Raw genomic sequence first — 19893 nt, 5'->3', positions numbered from 1 at the left:
GTTCACAGGCTGCTATTTTTAATCCGGAGATTGGTCTCGTCAAACGCAGTCTGTCAACTCCGGACCACAGCGCTGTGGAAAGACTGAGACGGTACAGCGCTGCGTCTCTTTAATCGTTTATGTGCCACTCCTGTCATTGCATCAGAAACCGCAGGTTTAAGCCCCCTGTCTCAGTCAGCTCAGCAGTGAGATTGGCAGAGAGAGTTCACAGACCAGATGACTTCACACAGGATGCAGTGTGTCAGATGATCCTCTATTGAAAAATTAAGGAACTGTTAAAAAAAATCACAAAACAAATAGGAAGGTTTTGTGGCATTTGGGTTAGTGCGTGTAATACCAGTGTAAGAATCTCAGATTACACCAACAGTGGAAGGATCTGAGGGGCAAACTTGGTACTGGAACAAGATTAATTTAATGTTATCTCCACTGTCTGACTCCCAAATACTGTTTTAACCCTTCCTCTGTGCTAACAGTTATACACAGGAGGAGTCTGTGAATGAGGAACTACAGCCTCTTTCCGCCAGTAGTGTGGCCCTGTACGGATCGCTATCTATCATGGTAGACACGAACGTGCTGCTGGTTTGTGTAGCCTGCATAGGTACAATTGTGTATCTTGTTACGGCACTAGTGTATAGGGGAGTGACTATGGGGATGCAGACAACCTAGGTGTATGTTAGGACTTTAAAACTGCTAGGCATGCAGTGGTAAGAGTAAAAAAGGAATGCCATGTTGAAGTGAATGCAATTTATTATTGCATTGTGTTCAATATACAGTGGTGCAGAATGTGTGTGTAGTGGAATGGCTATATGCTAACGGGACGCAGAAGACCACGTGGACGAGTCTTCTCAAACCGTTCCACTTTTCACAATCGTAAAACCGTAGCATAAGTGATCCTGCTTGCCTTATCTCTGTCAGCCTATCAAACCGGGTTAACCTTTGTAGCACAGCTGACTGCTGACTCATTGCAGTTCACTTCTGAATGGTGTTCCAAGATCTTCACTCAGCGCCCACTGTACCGCACCATCAGTGACTAACTTGTTCCCTGTGACAACGGCTTTCCACCAACACCAAACACGATCATACTGTATGTGGAAAACCGAAGGTTTACAACATAATGCTGACACAGTATAATGTTTTGCAACTGCAGTATTGGGACCATAGCGGTCTCTTCTATCAAACTCTGCTGACTCCCCACCAGCGCCGCAAACAATGTGGTTTCAGGTGTAAGATCACGCATGTGATTAGAATGTTCTCAACTGAACATTCTAAATGCTGATGTAACAATCTGTACTGGTAACTGAAACCAAAAAACCTGAAAAGGATTAAACACCAGGGGTTACATAAGAATAAGGACACAGGCACTCGCAGTTAAGGACAAAACTAAATATTTATTTGTCTTTTATTCTTCTTGGCTTTTCTTTATCCTTTTCCTCATTTGGACATCACAAAGACAAAAATAAAAGCAGAATCTGTGAAGCTGTGTCAATATACAAAGAGCTAGAGAAAAATAAAATAAAAGCCAGTATTGAACAATGGTACAAAACTAAGCATTTGCTTTCTCTGAGCATTACAACATCATCATATACCGTTCATTTTACTCCAGTATTTCCTTTTGAACCCTTATTTACAACTTCCTAACTCTTCAGCAATACATATACATGCGTGTGTGTGCGTGTGAGTATGTATAAAAGGCCATGTACTGGGACATAGAGCTGACGTTTACAGAATGTGAAGAATTATGGTTCTTTTCCCAATCCTCTCAGCTGCTGGGGTGGAATAAAGATCTATTTAAGGATATTCTCTTTTCTCGCTTAAAAAGGTAAGTGCCAGAAAGCATCATTAATTTCCCTCAGTTCCCACTACAATAACGTACTGGATATATTTATACTGGCCTCAATATATAGATCATATATACACAGAAATGACCCAGGGGGAAACGTGCAGGTATCTGGAAGGTCTTGTGTCTGTGGTTTTTGGGCGATTCCCTGACCCAGAACTGAACAGCCAATAAAAGCCTTCATCCACAGGTGTGTGATGTAGCACACAGAACCCCAGTACACAGTAAAGCTCGCTCACTGGTGCGCAATCAATGGCAGCATGTCTGAATGTCGCGCAAAATGTAAACGCTGCACTTGGTAGCTGCCTGTCGTCTGTGATCAGCGCGTGGGTTCTGCTGTCACAGCGACATCCCCTTAAACCGACAGAAAACCTTTAAGAGAAACTGTACCTGATACTTGATCATGGGGTGAGTAGAGGATTAAGAAATAACTTCAAAAATATATATACTCGCACTTCTAACTGGGAACAGTAGGGGTCTCTATGCAAGCGCGTACTGCCAATCAAAATCAAATATCATCGCTGCCCTCTAGTGGGCACTGCAATATCTCTGCAGAAAACCAGAAGCAGCAGTTTGGATAAATAAAATGTGTTGTCTTGTATGATCATATGTGGACACACACGTGTAACCATGGCTTGTTCTACAGTAAATATGCTTGCAAATAATTGTAACGATAGGCTTTATACAGAAACTGCTCGTGCAGTTAAGCCCTACACCTATATTCCTGCTATAAGCCTGCACAGTTTGCATGAGTTTAACCTACATTGCCTGCTAACTGAATTGGTCACGAGCAGTGGGAACTGACCCTGTTCCTGGAGATTTTCCCTCCTACCCAAACAAAACACACTTCCTTCAACAGCTAAAGATCTGGATTGAGCTGCTAATTATTAGAATCAGGCGTGCCAAATTATGGTTGAAAAAAAAACCTACAGGATGGTAGATCTCCAGGAACAGGGTTGGTTACCACTGGTCTAGAGTCTTCCATGCTGGCAAAAGCCTGCTCAACCTGCAGCACGCACATAATGCCCCAATCATGCCATTATAACCTCACCTTCTTAGGGCTGCCCTGCCATGTCAGGAGCCCACATCTCTCAGTCTGTAACCCTGTGAGGCCTTCCCTTACAGCCCTGAGCGCGCTCGTGTGTCCTGAGATAAATCTACCGCCGCGCTGCTGCAAACGGGCCCTGCTGCAAAACGGGCCCTGCTGCTAACAGGCTCTGCTGCTAACGGGCTCTGCTGCTAACAGGCTCTGCTGCTAACGGGCTCTGCTGCTAACGGGCTCTGCTGCAAACGGGCCCTGCGGCTAACGGGCCCTGCTGCTAACGGGCCCTGCTGCTAACGGGCTCTGCTGCTAACGGGCTCTGCTGCAAACGGGTCCTGCGGCTAACGGGCCCTGCTGCTAACGGGCCCTGCTGCTAACGGGCTCTGCTGCAAACGGGCCCTGCTGCAAACGGGCCCTGCTGCAAACGGGCCCTGCTGCAAACGGGCCCTGCTGCTAACGGGCCCTGCGGCTAACGGGCCCTGCGGCTAACGGGCTCTGCGGCTAACGGGCTCTGCTGCAAACGGGCCCTGCTGCTAACGAGCCCTGCGGCTAACGAGCCCTGCGGCTAACGGGCCCTGTGGCTAACGGGCCCTGCGGCTAACGGGCCCTGCTGCTAACGGGTCACGTGAGCGTCAAAGAGCAGCAGAAGCCAGCTGTGGCACGCGGCTCTGTGAGAGCAGGAGCGAGCGGGACCGCTTTGCGGAGAGGAACCACTGGCTATGTGGAATTTCAACTCAAAATACAAAGATCACACTTAATACAATTCCAAGCGAAGATGCATGACACGTAAGCAGACACCCAATCCCGAAGATAATAAATAAATGAAAAAAATAAAAGGACAGGAAAGCTGTAAATATGAAGATCCCAACTTTGAGAGACTCCTATTCTATTTGGCATCTATTTGGGGAGGAGCTCGGCCTGATGGGAATGGAGTGGTGGAGTGTCATTAATCCCTGCCTTTGGCCTTTACGTCATATTTCATGACATCATATGTCCATATTGCCCTAAGTGTGGAAGTCTGGGTTTTGGTCTGATCCTCTGTATGTGTATATGCTGAGACATTATTTTTATTTTATACACAGAGTGTTTGCGTGTGTGTGCGTGTGTGGGCATATGTGTGTGCGTACATATACATTTGTGAAGCGTCGCAGTTTTTTTTGTTTTTTTACTGTGGCACCTCCACAAAGCATACCGTGTTGAGTCCCTAAAGAGTTGCTTCCCAGGCGTGTGTGTGTAGTTCAGTGTGACTGAAGAAAGAGTAAAGAAGCACACAGCACTGTGCCTCCATTTTGAGTGTGTGTGTTTGCGAGTGTGTGTGTGTGTGTGGGTGGGTGGGTGTGTTTGCGTGTGTGTGTGTGTGTGGGTGTGTTTGCGTGTGTGTGTGTGTGTGTGTGTGTGCCCGATCTACCTCCTGGTCTTGTACTGCCATGTCCCCGGCCTGTGTTTGTGTTCTGATTGTGAGTATTGGTGTGCGGTTGTGAGTATCGGTGTGGTGTGCGGTTGTGAGTATCAGTTTGGTGTGCGGTTGTGAGTATCGGTGTGCGGTTGTGAGTATCGGTGTGGTGTGCGGTTGTGAGTATCGGTGTGGTGTGCGGTTGTGAGTATCGGTGTGGTGTGTGGTTGTGAGTATCGGTGTGGTGTGCGGTTGCGAGTATCGGCGTGGTGTGCGGTTGTGACGCACGGTGGTCCTGTGCGAGCGCGTCCTGGCCGACGCTCAGAACTCGTCGTCGGAGCTGAGCAGCAGGGTCTTCTCGTTGTCGCGGGCGCTGGCGGTGCTGTGGCTGCGGGACACGGGGGGGCCTGAGCGCTGCTCCAGGGTGGACTGCTGCGTGTACTGCTGGTAGGCCGGGGAGAAGTTGTGGATGGCGTCCTGGACCATGTCCCCCGGGTTCATGGTCTCCTTCAGGCTGCTGGAGATGCTCTTCATGGGGGCACAGCGGCCTGGGGGGGGGGGGGGGGGGCACAAACAGCAAGAAAAATAACTACATGCACACTCAGTTACACCACAGATACTAAAGCAAAGGGCTACTGGGTGGCTCATCCTGCTAAGGCACTGTTTCTGTGCATGGATGGGGCCCATAGTCTGGTATCTGTTAAGACTGTTTTAGTGCAGGGATGCACTAAACCCACACACAACACGCACACGTGAGACACATGCTTATACCACCACGTACAGCACACACAATTAATGACACACACAGTGTCCCAGCGTGCTGAAAATCATAGAAACACACGGTGAAAACAAACAACATTACGACCAACTAAAAAAATTAGGGGAGGGGCAGAGTTTTGGCAAAACTGAGACACCAAGAAACCTACCGTACTGTCCGTATGTCGGAACTGGGTCTGAAACCATGCAGCGTAAGAGGGGGAGAGAGAACAGAGGAGAGAGGGAGGGAGGGAGAGGAGTAATGAAAGCAAAAAAGAAAGGAATGGGGAAAGAATTAGGGAAGAATGGAGAGTGATAACAAAAAGGTCAAGTGGGATAAAATGAAAAGTGAGGGGTTTTGGAAGAGAAGAGATCGGAGTCATGGCATGTTGGGGAAGAGAGATAGCAAATGAAAGCAGGAGCAAAAAAACGGGAGAAATGACAAGCAGGCAGCACGTGAATGAGGAAGGGAGGGAGAGAGAGAGAGAGAAAGAGAACACAGATTAGTGAGAAGCCCAAGTGCAACACCAGAGCAGCAGAGTCCATGGGAGAGGAGTAGTGCTCTCAGCCGGAGCTGCACATGAGAGCAGCGTGCAGGAAGCACACCTGCAGCTCTGTCACAGAGCAGCCTCAGTGTACGCATCACATCACCTGCCTTTACAGCCAATCAGCACCACCCATCTCAGTTACACCACCGCTGTGAGCGAATCACAGACAGCCAGGGAGCTCCTGCAGATGGTGCCCCTCAATCCAGAACAGGGATCTGGAACCAAGGCATTTAAGACCATCCAGCAAGGCTGGACTACAAAACTGCCTGGGCCCATGATGGCACATCAGGATGGACCGATCATCACTTCCTGTCGATCACCCTCCAGCAGAGCAGCAAGACGGATGCTCCCAGCTCGTGAGTCACACACAGGATTAGTGCTGTGAGATCAGGTTCAGACAGGCGGAAGGCAAACACAGCTGGTCCTGCTGTGTCCCGTCCCCCGTCCCCCATCCCCCGCCCCCACCAGGCCCTTACCCTGGGAGTCCAGCCTCTTGTCCATGTACACCTTGTAGGTGAAGGCGTGGCGGAGGGCCAGGGCGGCGAAGAACATCTCCACGCAGATGATGAAGTTCTGGTAGCCGGCGGCGACGGTGCCCTCTCCCACGGTCACCTCCACAGAGCTGATCTTGGGGATGGCCCCGCACTTCTCCAGGATGGCCAGCAGCATGCCTGGGGGGGACACAGTCCAACGCTGGGGGGTCAGTGCTGGTGCACTACAACATCAGCACGATCAAAATGGAGGCGCACTGCTTTGCAAAGCGCCACAAACTTACGAACCACAAAACAAGAGGTGAGCAACCCCTGTAAGGTGAACAAGATCCCGTCCAGTTAACCCTTTGAAGAGAAGGTTTTTGGTAATGTTTTTTCAAAATTCTAAGTCAGTGTTCTAGAACAGTGGAACTTGCTTTCAATTACCAAAAGTGATTGTTACATCAGCAATAGAAGGTTCAGTAGAGAACATTCTAGTCCCATATTTATTATCTTACACCTCAAAGGGTTCATTTAAGGAGGCCCTTGGCATGAAAAAAAAAAACAGATTTATACCGACAGGCAGTGAACAAACAACAATGCCTGAAGCCACTTACACTCAGTTGACACTTAATGCACTCATTTGCTAGAGAATAACAGTGCCTCAGTGAAGTCAGGAACTGGCACTGGCGCGTCATAAAGGACAATGCGCCCGTGCACCCACTTTCATTTGGAACCCAAGAACAGACATTTTACCTCAATGTCTGACCGTCTTTATTCAGCAGGGGATCAATGGAGGGAGCGTCTGTGTGCGTGTGCGTGTGTGTGTGCACGTGTGTGCATGTGTGTGTGCATGTACATGTGCCTGTGCATGTGCACGTGCTTGTGCACGTGCGTTCAGAGGGCACGCTCACCCTGCCAGAAGGAGAGGAAGATGACGGACTTGACCATGAAGAACTTGAGCACGGGGCTGTAGGGCACGAGCAGCTGGCGGGTGGCGAAGTAGAAGAGGAAGAGCGCGTAGAGGGAGAGGCTGACCGAGATGTTGTACACGATGGTGACGTACAGGTACCCGCTGGCCACGCTGAGGAAGAGGAGCACAGCGAGTAAACACCCGCATGCACACGCCCTCACAGACACAAGGCACAATGACTCTAACAAAGCACTGTGTACAAGCTCAGGAAAGTACATACGCTACTGGTGATATGTATATATATAGGCTGGTAATTGCAGCTCATTGACATCATCAGTACAGAACAGTCACGCAGAACAGAGAATGCTAAGTGACGGGCCGCCGCAGGCTCGGGACGCACTTGAAGTCGCCGTCCCGGTACTTTCCGAAGGCCTGCAGGATGACGGTGACCATGGCCATCAGGGGCTTCACCACGCAGAACTGCAGCGTTGCCTGGGCGACGGGGAGAAACAGGGAGCCAATTAAGCGCGAGCACGCAGGCGGGACAGAGTGATGTCATGGCAGGGGGAGAACGAGGCTCTTACCTGCTTGCAGAACCTGAGGAAGCCGATGGAGTAGGTCCTTCCCCAGAGGCAGCATGTTCCGTACACACAGCTGGACCTGTCGGGGGAGGAGAACAGACACGACACCGATGGCTCTGCTCAGTCGGGGCGGGAGAAGGACCGAAGCGCTAAAGCGCTAAAGCTAACAGTGAAAGTCAGAGGTGCAGTGGGACACTGTGCGGACACTCACTCGATGGGCTTCCCTCTGATCTCAGACATGATGGCGCTCTCCCCTCCCAGGTACTCGTAGCACAAGCTCAGGAAGTTGTAGATCACAAACGCTGCAGGGAGACACACACACACACACAGACAAGTCAGTGGGCGGAGCCTGTGGCCTGTGCTCTATACTGTGCTGTGCTCTGTGCTGTACTGTGTGCTGTGCTCTGAGCTGTGTGCTGTGCAGTGCTCTGCACATGGCCCCTACAGCAGAGCTGGGCCCACTGCACCTGTGTAAATAAACAGCGTAAGGAACGCAGCACTACCTGGCCCTTTTATGTTTAATCGGACTATGCACAGCTGCATGTAAATGGGAATATTAAAACAACATTCACTTCTCAGCAGCCATGCAAACAGCTTATTTGGAATATTTCCTTATTCGAAACAATGGCGATATCCTGAATATTGTGTGCATGCAAATGTAGTCATTGTCCATTTTTGCCAAATTGAGTTTTCCGGTTCACCTATTCTCAAGTGAAAATGTCCAGTTCTTGGTAGCAATGCGGCACAACATGATACATTTTTTTATTGTCTGACTGCAACAGCTACATCGCAGAACACATTCGATCGCGAGGCCAGACCGAGCCAACAAATCCTGGATTTTACAACCCGGCAGTGTTTACGAGTCTCTCTCTTCCGCCTGGGTGTAACCACGTTCGCTCAGACAGTGAGAAAATCCGCCCACACTGCGGAACCACAGCACCAGAACAATAACGCCTCACACGCTCCTATCGCTGCACTGAGAGATCGTCGCATGCCAAAAACACGACCTTTCATTCACTTTTCCCCCCTTCATCTCAGAAAATCTCAATCGCCCCGCATTTTTGTGCAAAAAATGTCCAAGACGGTCAAATACTTTACTTCAGGGAAACATTTCAGCTAAGTTTCGCCAACTAAACCATCTTACACATTCTGCACTTAATTTATCAGCCACATTATTACAATGAAAACATTAAAATATCTATTCTTTAGCAATGCATCACTCAGAGTACTGCACTCGCACACACTGTGCTCACACACACACACACACACACACACACACACACACACACACAGACACTGCACTTTTCCACACACACACACACACACAGACCCTGCGCTCGCTCACACACACACACACACTGCTCTCTCACACACACACACACACAGACAGTGGCAGCGCTGGTGTGTGCTGCTGTCCTGCTGTGTTCAGCAGTGTGTGAGCATTATTACACTGGGGCTCTATCTGGAGCACTACAGCCCTGGGGCTGCTGCTGCCACTCATATGAGCTGAGCAGGGAGCAGCTGTACTGCTGACTGTGGGCTACAGGCAGAGTTATTACAGCCCTGTCCACACACACACACACGCACGCATGCACATGTACACATACACACACACACATGCGCACTCTCACACACACACACACACACGTATACGCACTCTCTCTCACACACACACACACACACACACACACACACACACACACACACACACACACACACACACACACACACACACACACACACACACAGACCCTGCGCTCGCTCACACACACACACACACTGCTCTCTCACACACACACACACACAGACAGTGGCAGTGCTGGTGTGTGCTGCTGTCCTGCTGTGTTCAGCAGTGTGTGAGCATTATTACACTGGGGCTCTATCTGGAGCACTACAGCCCTGGGGCTGCTGCTGCCACTCATATGAGCTGAGCAGGGAGCAGCTGTACTGCTGACTGTGGGCTACAGGCAGAGTTATGACAGCCCTGTCCACACACACACACACACGCACGCGCGCACGCATGCACATGTACACATACACACACACACGTATACGCACTCTCTCTCACACACGCATGTTAAATAATTACCAAACAAGATTTTGTAAAGGGTATGCCATCAACTGACCATTTAAGTTGCACCAGAGACATACACTGACCATACAACCATCCAGGAGTGCATGAAACTCCCGTTAACTTACCAAGGCCTTCCGGATTACCAGTGCTGTTGCCATGGGAATACAGTAGGTCAGTGCAGCCGAATGGCCGAGTAATTTATAAGTTCATCCATGTAGGAGTGTTTTTTTAAACCTCTTTGCTAGGCTGTGGTGCGCACATGGTTGCTAGGCAACAGGCTTACCCGACCCAGACATCCCAGCAGGCCTTGGAACAATAAGAGGACGAAAATGGCCGCCCTCAGAGGCCGAGACAGAGAGGGCCATCTGTTACTGGGGTCGAAACGAAGTTCCCACACATACATATGCATACATAGAACCACGCACACGCGCATTCACACAGGCTCACGGCTATTATTCCTGCGTATATGCGCTTGATATCTTCACATCAGAGTCAAAGCATACATCCTACTTAACTGAACATTCTAATGCTGATGCAACAATCACGACTGGTAACTGAAAGCAATGGAGTCCTAGAACACTGACTTAGCATTTAGAAAAAACATTCCAAAAAGCCTGCTCTTCAAAAGGTCTGACTGTAACTAACATTAGCCTCATCATGTTTACACACGCTCAGTGAATTCATATGAGATATGGGGACTGATGAAGGAGATGGCGCATTTACTCTCATCTCTGCAGATGGAAACACAGGGCAGTGCTGGCAGAGCCTTTCCCTTTGAACAGGGATAACAAAGGCACCCCCCCCCCTTCCTTTCACCAGCAGGTCACAGCCATGACCATGACACATCACCAGCCAGATAATGCACACACACACACGTCTGTGCCTGTCAACAAAGTGCAATCAACGACAAGGCTAGAAAACCAGTACACAAAAGTTAGAAATAATTTAGCTGCTGTTAACAGGGAAGACACCCCGGACACGTTCTATCATTCCAAAAAATCCAGAAAAAAACAGATTAAAAAAAAACAGGAGGATTCCAGACAGAGTGAAAGTCAGAAACTAGCAAGAGCCTCCGCTTGTTGATGTTTGAAAGATCCACAAGTTCAATATTTCCTATTAAACTTCTACCTTGACACTCAATGCACTGGAAGATTAAATCAAGCTTACGTATGAGCTAAGATGGGCTAATGGACTCGGGATGATCCTGTTTTATCATTTTCCCATCGGCCTGAGGGATGCTTAAAGACTGCACTCATCACTGTAATGCACTCACTGTGGACTGCAGGCCAGTGCTGATCCAGGATGGGCTCAATCACTTCCTCACACCATTACACTTTATACATAAAAACACGTCATTTAGAGCTCGCTTTTACTTGCTGTTCACTGAACCCATAAAAAGACTATTTAAATGTGTGAATACCATTAACATGATCACTTTGCTCTTTGGCAGCATCAATGGCCTCTAAGAGAATTACAGAAGGAAAATAATTCTTCGTAGGAATCTTGCTGGATAAAGTCTGAACTGACGGAGCCAATCGATGATTTTCTTGCATCTTTGGTCAGAAGGTGCTTCATAAACCTTTATGAGGGGTAAAAACCTTCATGGGGGTAAAAACCTTTGTGAGGGGTAAAAAGCTTTATGGCTAGCAAGCTGTGCACTGCAGAGTCCGTTCAAAGCAAAGAGAAGAAAGGAGAGAGAAAGACCAGCATACAGGGGGACCTTGGCTGGCCTCCCTGAACTCTCTGACCCTGATAAACTCTGAAAGATGAAAGGCTGCCGTTTCTGAGACGTTTTCTTGGGGCAGGGCTGCGCTCTCTTTCCCGTGCGGGGGGGGGGGGGGGGGGGGGGGGGCACGTTTTGCCGTTTCGAGAGCAAGACTGGCGAGCGCCTCTTTCTTTCCCTTCGCCGTTTGATCGCGAGCCAGAGAACTCCCACGCCGGCTGAACTAGAACTTCCCATTTCACACGTACAGTAGCTAGAGCGCTGAGAACGCAACACTTCACACAGTCAAAATGTCTAAAGCTCTACCCGCCCCCTGGAGATAAAACAAAAACAAAGCTCCTCGTGAGGTAGCAAGCCCTTGTTTTCACACATTCAACACAGAGTATGAGGGGAACTCTATGGGCGACGCTTCATAAAGCGAGCGGCCATGTAGCCTGCAGTGCCACCTGCAGCGTGAAGCAGAAACAGCGGCTGGTACGCCAGGCGCGGTGGCGGTGGCGGCAGCGGCGGCGGCCTTACCCTCGTAGCAGTCCCGCACCGTGTCGAAGTAGACGTAGTACTGGTCGTTGGTGAAGAAGAGCAGGCTGAGCCAGGAGTCGAAGGCGTAGATGGGCACGATGAAGAGGATCCTCACGATGTGCCTCTGCTCGTTCGGCGCGCTGTAGTATCTCAGGTGCATGTAGATCTGAGACAGGGGGAGAGGGGGGACACTGAGTACCTCAGGTGCATGTAGATCTGAGACAGGGGGACAGGGAACACATTGAGTACCTCAGGTGCATGTAGATCTGACACAGGGGGAGAGGGGGGACATTGAGTATCTCAGGTGTATGTAGATCTGACACAGGGGGAGAGGGGGGACATTGAGTATCTCAGGTGCATGTAGATCTGACACAGGGGGAGAGGGGGGACATTGAGTATCTCAGGTGTATGTAGATCTGACACAGGGGGAGAGGGGGGACACATTGAGTATCTCAGGTGTATGTAGATCTGACACAGGGGGAGAGGGGGGACATTGAGTATCTCAGGTGTATGTAGATCTGACACAGGGGGAGAGGGGGGACATTGAGTATCTCAGGTGTATGTAGATCTGACACAGGGGGAGAGGGGGGACATTGAGTATCTCAGGTGTATGTAGATCTGACATGGGCATATCATCCCCTCTGTATCTGTATCATTACACTGAAACACAGGCGGCCCACCCATCATTCATCAATCGCTTATACAAAGAGACACATCAACCCGCTGCTGCAAAGCGTATTAAATGCATATCAGAATAAAGCAGAAACAATAACAACTTCAGAAGAGCTGAGATTAGTCAGCCAATAGGCATCAGGCAAAATTACAAATGAAAATAAATACATTACAGTAAAACCACATCCACAAAAGATAACCGAGCATGTTCCCACATGCACGATCCCAGAACAAGATACGCTGGAGTTCTGTTCAGCGGCATGCCACCGCAGCCACAGCAGCTAACTATGTGAAAAAGGGCCTTACATGGCCAGAGCCCCCTGCCACTGCTTTCAGTGACACTACCGAGCACCTGAGGATACCTGCAGAGCGTGCGCCTGCGCAGAACACAGAGCTAAAGCTATCCTCACGCAGGCTGCCAAAGGCGGAGAGTCAGAGAGAGAGAGACTGCCACGGGCTGCGCTGCGCTCAAACACGCGCTTTCCTCCTCAGACAATTCAGGCTTCGACAGATCCCGCCTCAGAAACTCCCCCGCTCGCGCACGGGCATCCTGCCGCACCGCGCGTACCGCAGCGTCACTGCCTTTCATGCACGCGCCCACGCCGCCGTGGGCAAACTGGAGCGAAAGCGCTAACCTTTTACGTGAGAGGGCCCGCCGTTGTTTCTGATAACGTAATAGGCTGTGGGATAAAATGGCAGAGGTGCGTTCACACCCACAGCTCAGAGACTTGCATCTCTTCTAAAGCAACGCCCAAAATGACAACGTGACCTCAAATGAAGCCGGCTACGTGGCTAAAAATTGGTCACGACAGGCTTTTGTCTGTCAGAGGTGTTGCCAGTGTAACAATGCGAGCCGCTAGCACAGAACAGAGCAGAGTGTACCGCTCATTTCATACAATAGAAAGCATATCACCTTTCTATGTCTGGTGAAATGCACACAGACAACTATAAACTGCTCTTTGTTGCTAGGCAACCTCTGCTCCCTGATGTCACGGTGGAGTAGGTGTGCCCGTCGTTATGACAGCAGCCCATCTTTAACCCTTTTGAGGAATGCCGCGATAAGGGAGGCGGCGTTCCCGCTGCCCGCGAACGTTTTGACGAGCAGTGGAAGCGAACAGCCGGGAGCGCCTGAGCGCCCGTCCAGGGGGAAAAGCGCTCCGCAAACAGATCAGGCCCTGAGGCTCAGCCTTTTCAGGACACGTCAAAAAGGGCTCGCCAGGCTAATCCTGAACAGAACACACAGCACAACAGAGAGAACGGCACATTAATCCATCTGGGTGCCGAGACGAAAAAACAAAAAAACACACAGCACACACAAATTTACCCCCCACCCCCACCCCCCAAGCTAATGAGTATCAGAAGTGAACCAAAACAAGCACCTCCAAGGCTTGGGCTTTATGACTGGGTGGCAGTGTGGCGTAATGGCTAGGGAAGAGAGCCGGTCTTATAGCTTGGAAGTTTACGAGTTCATTTCCCCGGTAGGTACCCTTGAGCAAGGTACTTCCGCTGAATTACTGCTTCAGCACATCAGTAAATATCCAGCTGTAGAGATGGATTTGCTGTGTTGGCGGGTCAGGATTAGGCCTGCTAAATGTCTAAATATAAAGCAAATGCGATTGGCTGGGCGGGGGCCAGGCTGGGAGGCCAGCCCGGGCCGGGGAGAGGAGCCGAACCCGCCTTACCTGGTGGCAGGTGAGCAGCAGGGCGGTCCAGACGAAGAAGCCGGACACGGCCTGCGCGGTGGTGGTCATGAGGAAGAAGGGCTGGTCCGAGCCCAGCGCGGGGGCCTCCGGCAGCCAGGAGATGTTGGGCCCCGCGGGGGCCATGGTGGAGGGGGCGGCCGGGGCCAGTCCGGCGGGGGAGTTGTTTCCGTGGCGCTCTGCGAGGGGTACGTCACGCCTCCACAGTCTGTTCATCTGCGGGAGGGAGCCGCCCACCAGAGATTCACATACACACATACTCAGGGTGACGCTGCACAATTACACGCCCGCAAGGCAAACCAGGCGTTTTAAAGGGCCAGCGCAGCCCTTATATTTGCACAACCAAAGTGAATGAACACCGACGCGTGTGGTACTTTTTCTATGAATCGCATTCTAAAGCCAGAGCTGAGAGATCACAATCCAGGTTTGCGTGTGGCCTGAAGGAGGCCCAGAAAAAAATGCAGAGAAACATGGACAGAGGTGACTCTTTCCTGGCATCTTAATGGCTGATCTCACAAACACCGGATTCAGCCAATTACTCTACGAGCGAAAGGGGAAATGGCTGATGTGCCAGCAGCCTCGTCGCTGCAGGGTGGAAAGAGCAGCGGTAAACAGTGGTCTCACATCCAGCATGCGTCTGCCACCTGCAAACAGCAATAAAATCGAGCAGTTTGGGAAAACGTGCAGGGTCTGCTTCTCGAGAACTGTGAAATCCACCAGCGGTGCTGCTATTGACCAACACCCCCCCACTCCCCCGCGGGCAAAATCTCAGCCCATTGCAGCCATTTAGTCACAAAATAAAAGCTGCCCATTCTCAAGGAGGAGACATAGAGGTGGACAGTAGTGGAAGCCCAGTATGTAGCAGTCACCATCAGGGACAGGGAGCAACACAAAAGCCCATTTAAACATGCTATAGTTTACCCCGGGTATGCAGGTATGCTACAGATTACCCTATTTATGCGACAGTCTACCCTGCGTATGCTACAGTTTACCCTGGGTATGTGAGTATGCTATAGATTACCCTGTTTATGCTATAGTTTAGCCTGTGTATGCGATAGATTACCCTGCTTATGCTATAATTTAGCCTGTGTATGCTATAGTTTACCCTGTGAATGCTACAGTTTACCCCATGTATGCTATAGTTATCCCTGTGTATGCTATAGTGTACCCTCGGTACGCTATATTTTAGCCTGCTACAGTTTACCCTGTGTATGCTATAGTTTAACCATGGCTATGCTCTATCCTCCTGTGTGGAAATAGGGCTTTCCTTCTGTTGCTGCCTGCTCTGGTAATTGCACCTCCATTGTTAGCTACGTACATGAATATTTTTGTTGCGCAAATAACATTAAATTTATATTAAATGACCTGGGAGACTAAAGGAGGTTTTCCTTGGTGTGACTTCAGTTGAAAGGACTGAGCCACAGGACGGTGACCCAAATTTTGGGCAGAAGAAGAATGTCCCAGAACCATAAATAAACAATAATGAATCTGCGTCAGTGACTCTGAAGAGAGACATTAGGTAACAGAGCTTCAAGGCACCATCAGCTACAAGGCTGTTGATATGGTCCTGACAGGAGCTTGATTTTCTCTGTCCTGAGGCTTAGGAACAACACAGAAAATAACTACACAAAGACCGACTTCATGTGGGTGTGCAGCCTAAAAGCAAACAAATAATGCCATCGGCTGTCTACAGTCAGAAGCGATCTGCATCTAGATAACTCCATTTTTAAAAAGAAAATTACTAAACAATAACTGTCAAAAAAAGAAAAATAATGTAATATACATTCGCTCCTGATGCCAGTCTTAGGCAAAAGCAGGGACAACAGGACTGGAAACAAATTAAGAGTTCTACAGAAACTGGCAAAGGTTACAGTTACACAAAATAATATTAGGTACCCCCAAAAGAAATAACAGGTAGACCACTTCCCCCAAGAAGGGAGGCACAAACCAACGAGGGAAGAATACGGGTACGGAAAACAGATTTAAAAATTACAGATTTCAAAGGAGATAAACCCTTAGCAACCCAGCGCCTTGCCTGATGGTGCCCAAATATTACCTCTTTATAAGTAGTTTTGGAATTGTGACTTCAATTTCAGTTTCCCGTCTCAAGGCCTGTACCTTGTAACTTTAAGTAACCCTCCCGATGCATTGTAAAACCTTAACAAATAATCTATATTGAATAATAATTTGTTTCATATGGTTTTTCCACAGATAAAAGTCCATGGAAAAATGGCTTGGTATCATCTCTACACCTTTACCCTCATTAAGAATGCCAGAATATATGAATATGCAAAATAACTATGCTTGTTGCTGTCCCGGAATATATAGTATTGCAGGCACCGCTTTCCTGATTCAAAATCAATTTCTTTGTGAACCTCCTCAACTTCTGCATGAAGTTCTGGAGGCAGTAATCCGTAAAATGTGCACAACGAACACGGATTCCCTCTATGCTCTCTGGTGCATCCACGTGATTTTAAAAAACAAATTCCACCCATTTTTGTTTCAGAATGGGCTCCTCTGGTAACGAGGAGAACAAAGTTTGTACCTTGGGACTGCATCCTAAAACTGCACAGTCTGCCATGTTCAACACTCTGACACAACAGTATCAGTAACTAGTCAGCTTTCTGTGCTCTAAGGTTTCATTAAATTTACCACATCCAGTAAGCTCTCCAGTAATCTGCATATCTTTGCATAGTGGCCCATCATAGGTGCCACATATTTGTGAAGTCACAAATTTTGCTTGTACATGCACCTTTCCAACTAAGATTTCAGGGAAGTATGAAGCTTCTCTGTCGGTAGAAGAATGTGAAAAGGCTGCTCTGATGGCAAATACTACACAAAAAAAATCTGTATAGTTCCAAGCGGAGTTAACCATTTAAAAAAAAACATGGTTATGAGTGGGGGGGTCTTTAATAGCTAGCAACGCAATACAGTTTTTAATGAATCCTAACGTTATAAACTGTAACAATCAAACTGCATTCAGGACAAATACAAGTTAGAGCCAGTTCTCTTGTCACCAGCACATCTCTCATATCTTCAGTCCTTAATAGCAACATTCTTTCTCCCAAATCACAGTGCTAACGTCTTCCTGGTCTCAGGTGTCCCGTTAACAGCAGGGTTTGCAGTTACAAACTTAAATGCAACAGTCATGTATGCAAGGGCCCACCTGTTCTGACCGAGGTAGCGATTAGGAAATAAAATATCACCTAAAGTACATAACACTACATTACAACAAAAACTCTAGCACTGTGGAGAGTATCCCTGAGGCAGAACATCCGTTCCCGTTTCATTTGAAAGGCGAAAAATTAACACATGCTCACAGTGCAGTGTTGGACTGAAAACTAGACTGAAATTATATGCTGTTTCCTGACGGCGCCCTAAAATCCTAAAAGCCATTTGGGAATAATATGCCAATGAAATGTCCATCGGAAAATCTTCCGCACCGTGGTAGTGAAAAGCAGTAGGAGTAAACACATACTGCGTCCCGGTACATTTGATTCTAAATCTAGTGTATTTTACGGAATTGTAGAATTTACTTGAGCTACATTAATAGCGGTGACACCTTTGAATCACTAAACACCACCATCTTGTAAATGAAAAACGAAAATGTGGTCATTATATTGTTTTTAAAAATCGTTTAAGTGCATTTCAAACATCCCAATAGTAATACTGATAAACATGGACCATTTACAGGAGAGACATAATTGGCTATAATTAGATTATATTGTAATTATTTTGCTGTTGTTTGCTTAATTAACATTAACAATAGGTCTATCCATTAAAATAACAGCTAGCTAAATATTCACCAAAACACGTTAAGAGAAATGCATTCGATCAAGACATTCGGCTAACGCAAGCTAGTTGATATTCCCAGTTAGCTACCGCCACCTTATCGATCAAATCTGATCCGTTTCAGATTAATTTATTTACCGAGGGCTAACGTTAGTAAAATTACTATCATGTTTTAAATTAGGCTAAATAAATATTGTATCTTTACGACTTAGCTACAAGGGCTAACAGCTCATTAACGACTGAGAGTAATCACTGAGCCTAGGGCTAAGTAAAATTATCAAGGGCAGCTTTGCTCACTAGGTTTCACTAAATATCAGCTAAAAAAAAACATGGTAAGGCAACACAACACCGAAGTCCCGACACACAGCGAGTACGTTGTTCTTTGAGTGTTAAAATGCCTAGACTAGTCTACATCAGTGCCTATAACAATCTGCGGGGTTCAGTTGGTTAAAATTAAATCACAGTAAGTTAACTTTAGGCGGCACTACCTACTAACGTTAGTTGCAAATTATCTATCTAGTTAACTTAGTGCTAACGTTACTATGTGCTACTGCATACTTAGCTGTCTGATAACACGTCCGCATAGACAAACGTTACATTGAAAATAAATCTTACCTTAGGCTACAGTAGACCGTAAACTTCCAGCGCAGTCAACGTAGGTTGAATCCAGTCATTCAGACAATGTAAAAATAATAGCAATTGTAGCCAGCAAATAAACTATTTTTGGTTGTGTTTTACCAGATTAATTTAGTGCTAGAACACTGAATAACGTCAATGCCGAGTCCAAGGATCGTTTCCCTGGTATGAGCTAATGTAGCGAAGTTACTTGCTAAAATATGGCTATCTGTGGTAGCTAACAGATTTGCCTAATCCCGTTTAGTTAAGCACCAAGTGAGCTGGAGCTAGCTACTCACAGTTACCACACTCACAAACTACTCGCTAGTTACCAACAGCAAAACGATCTATAATTAAATAAATCAGGGCAGCGTAACCAAACATTTGCTAAGTTTTACAGCTAATTGACAATGTAGAAAATCCGAAAAATTAGTTCAAGGTCCACAAAGAAATCATTTTCCCGTCATCCATGTTCATGTTTAAGTGGCAATCGCTACCTAGTCTGTTAGCAAGCTAGCGAGAGAGGGGAGCGTATTTTAGTTTCCATCAAATCCCAAGTTTTCAGTCCTTATTAAATGCAGCCAGCAAACGGTTGCGTCCGACTTTCAGAAGTTGACCCATATAAACGAGTAGTTATGTTTGATTTAAAAGGGTGAAACTAAATCACAATTGTAACCTTCTCCTATTTTTTGCTGGTGTAACGTTACACACCACCAGTCCATTCCGCTCTCCCACCTCCCCGACTGAATCCGCTGGGATTACAGTCTGCCTGCCGTTCTCTACGCAAGCGCATTGACGGAACCCCACAGCTCCTGGACAGTGATGTAACCGGCTTTGCTGCGCGTCATCTGGGCGAGGATGCCTTGTTTACGTGCATTTCCGTGCAATATATTGAGTCTCGAAATGGTTACATTTACACATTTCCGACTGAGGCAGGAGTGGAACCAATATACTCCAGTTTAATACAGTCAAGTATAGACGGAAAGTCTTTGGAAACAATAGGTGCGTGGATCTTTTTATTATCATCATTACTTCATAAAATATACACAAATACTGTTGTAAATAAAGTTAAAGTGTGTTAAAGAACTGTACAAGATATCAGTACACAATACATAAAGTGACCCCCCCCCCCCCAAAAAAAAAAAAAAATCCACCCATTTCCACAACCCTCCCTACATTAGTGTTACACTGCCACTGAGTCACTTGTTCAAAAAATCACAGAGGGGTTGTTTACGCAAACAGTGACATCACCTAGTTC

The 19893-nt window shown here is 47.7% G+C and overlaps 1 protein-coding gene across 2 annotated transcripts; it reads right to left on the bottom strand.

The window, feature by feature from the left end:
• Positions 1-1368: 1368 nt before the first annotated feature.
• Positions 1369-19412, bottom strand: tmem184ba (transmembrane protein 184ba). Of its 2 annotated transcripts, XM_035404929.1 has the most exons (10): positions 18636-19412; positions 14211-14444; positions 11857-12022; positions 7752-7842; positions 7544-7619; positions 7360-7451; positions 6961-7130; positions 6053-6247; positions 5199-5225; positions 1369-4820 (listed from the first exon to the last, which is right to left on the bottom strand). In XM_035404929.1, exons 2-10 carry the CDS (start codon positions 14442-14444, stop codon positions 4594-4596), a joined length of 1278 nt encoding a protein of 425 aa, XP_035260820.1. In that variant the 5' UTR covers positions 18636-19412; the 3' UTR covers positions 1369-4593. The 2 variants fall into 2 exon arrangements, with proteins under 2 accessions (XP_035260820.1, XP_035260821.1); XM_035404930.1 differs by lacking the exon at positions 5199-5225.
• Between the last annotated feature and the right edge of the window lie 481 nt (positions 19413-19893).

Source organism: Anguilla anguilla, chromosome 2 (assembly GCF_013347855.1).
Source record: "Anguilla anguilla isolate fAngAng1 chromosome 2, fAngAng1.pri, whole genome shotgun sequence".
Classification (NCBI taxonomy): Eukaryota; Metazoa; Chordata; class Actinopteri; order Anguilliformes; family Anguillidae; genus Anguilla; species Anguilla anguilla.
The sequence above is the reverse complement of the archived record's forward strand: the minus strand, read 5'-3'. Positions and strand labels throughout refer to the sequence as shown.

Bases quoted from the DNA above. Each gene is read 5' to 3' on its own strand.
- tmem184ba (XM_035404929.1), bottom strand. From the start codon at position 14,444: ATGAACAGACTGTGGAGGCGTGACGTACCCCTCGCAGAGCGCCACGGA. The intron at 5,226-6,052 runs GTAAGGGCCTGG...GCATGGTTTCAG, and splicing joins CAAGAGGCTGGACTCCCAGG to ACCCAGTTCCGACATACGGA. The intron at 4,821-5,198 runs GTAGGTTTCTTG...CCCCCCCCCCAG, and splicing joins TCCGACATACGGACAGTACG to GCCGCTGTGCCCCCATGAAG.